Below are 1,242 nucleotides of genomic sequence, written 5' to 3' on the forward strand. Positions count from 1 at the left end.
TTATTTACTTATTTACTTATTTACTTATTTACTTATTTACTTATTTACTTATTTATTTATTTTATTTTTTTCTTCTTCTTTCAAGTGTGTCTTTTTCATGCTAAAAATAACTGTACTTGTGCTTTAACATTTTGCACAGTGGTTTTTTATCCAATTTCTTTCTCTCTCATTTACTTTTTTGATTTCTTTATGACTAGTAAAGCTGTAAACGACTTGGTCATCAGTATTGCAGTATCCATCGCCTTAAAAAAAAAAAAAATAAAATAAAGTAATAATAACATTCATAAAATGAAGAAAAAAAGTAAGATATAGCGTTTGCACAATTATAAGAAAAAATAATTTATTATGCTAAGATATATTATATATATGTGCATATAGTAAAAATTAAATAGACATGGGGAAAAAATAAAAATAAAAAAAGGCATATATATATATATATATATATATAACATGTTCTTACACGCTTGGGAACTTACTATACACTAAAACTAATATACATTTAAGTTATGAAAAAAAAAAAAAAAAATTATATTTTTAACTAGATTCAAATATACGTCCATATAAATGTGTATGTAGATGTTCACACACATACACATTTAAACAAAAACAGAGATCAAGTTATACCTATATCATAAATATTATGCATATATGAATCTTTTGTTTTTTCTTCTTCTTCTTCACCATAAATAACCTGTACATTTTTAACCTCTTCTTTATATAAACAACGATTGTTAACTAAATAATCCCAATGATCATCATAACGCAACCCATCACTAAAATAATATTCCCCTTCAACATTTTTCCCGTTTTCCCAAGTCCCCTTATACTCACCTTTGCCCTTAATGTATAGTGTACCTAAAACGCAAAAAAAAAAAAAAAAATAAAAAAAAAATAAATAAATAAGTAGAAATAGATATATATGCTTATGCTCATAAAATGAATATATAGCACTGTTTTTTACTATCATTTATGAGAGCTTAAAATGATAATTTTTTTGTTTTATATCCATTTTGTGTAGTGTCCTAAAAGTTTGTATATATATATATATATATATATATATATATATTTACACTTATGTACGTATGCACACCTTGTCCATGAAAATTCGAATTTTTGAATTCTCCTATATACACGTTCCCATTTGGGTAAACATACTTACCCTTGGTTCTAGTATTGTCCGAATAAATTATTTTTGACATATTAAAAAAAAAACAAAAATAGAAAAAATGGAAAAAATAGAAA

General features: G+C 23.4%; 1 protein-coding gene across 1 annotated transcript; it reads right to left on the reverse strand.

Moving 5' to 3' along the window:
• Positions 1-123: 123 nt before the first annotated feature.
• LOC111531822 (MORN repeat-containing protein 5-like) lies at positions 124-1,219 on the reverse strand. The gene is made up of 3 exons (XM_023199137.1): positions 1,091-1,219; positions 625-855; positions 124-242 (listed from the first exon to the last, which is right to left on the reverse strand). The coding sequence occupies exons 1-3, from the start codon at positions 1,197-1,199 to the stop codon at positions 124-126; spliced, it is 459 nt and encodes a 152-aa protein (XP_023054905.1). The 5' UTR covers positions 1,200-1,219.
• Positions 1,220-1,242: the final 23 nt, after the last annotated feature.

This window comes from Piliocolobus tephrosceles, unplaced genomic scaffold, assembly GCF_002776525.5.
Source record: "Piliocolobus tephrosceles isolate RC106 unplaced genomic scaffold, ASM277652v3 unscaffolded_2788, whole genome shotgun sequence".
Lineage (NCBI taxonomy): Eukaryota > Metazoa > Chordata > Mammalia > Primates > Cercopithecidae > Piliocolobus > Piliocolobus tephrosceles.

What these genes read in the sequence shown, in the direction of transcription:
- LOC111531822 (XM_023199137.1), bottom strand. Translation starts at nt 1,199, where the DNA reads ATGTCAAAAATAATTTATTCGGACAATACTAGAACCAAGGGTAAGTAT. An exon ending in TTCGAATTTTCATGGACAAG is followed by an intron (nt 856 to 1,090) that starts GTGTGCATACGT and finishes TTTGCGTTTTAG; the next exon opens with GTACACTATACATTAAGGGC. An exon ending in GCATAATATTTATGATATAG is followed by an intron (nt 243 to 624) that starts GTATAACTTGAT and finishes TTTTTTTTTAAG; the next exon opens with GCGATGGATACTGCAATACT.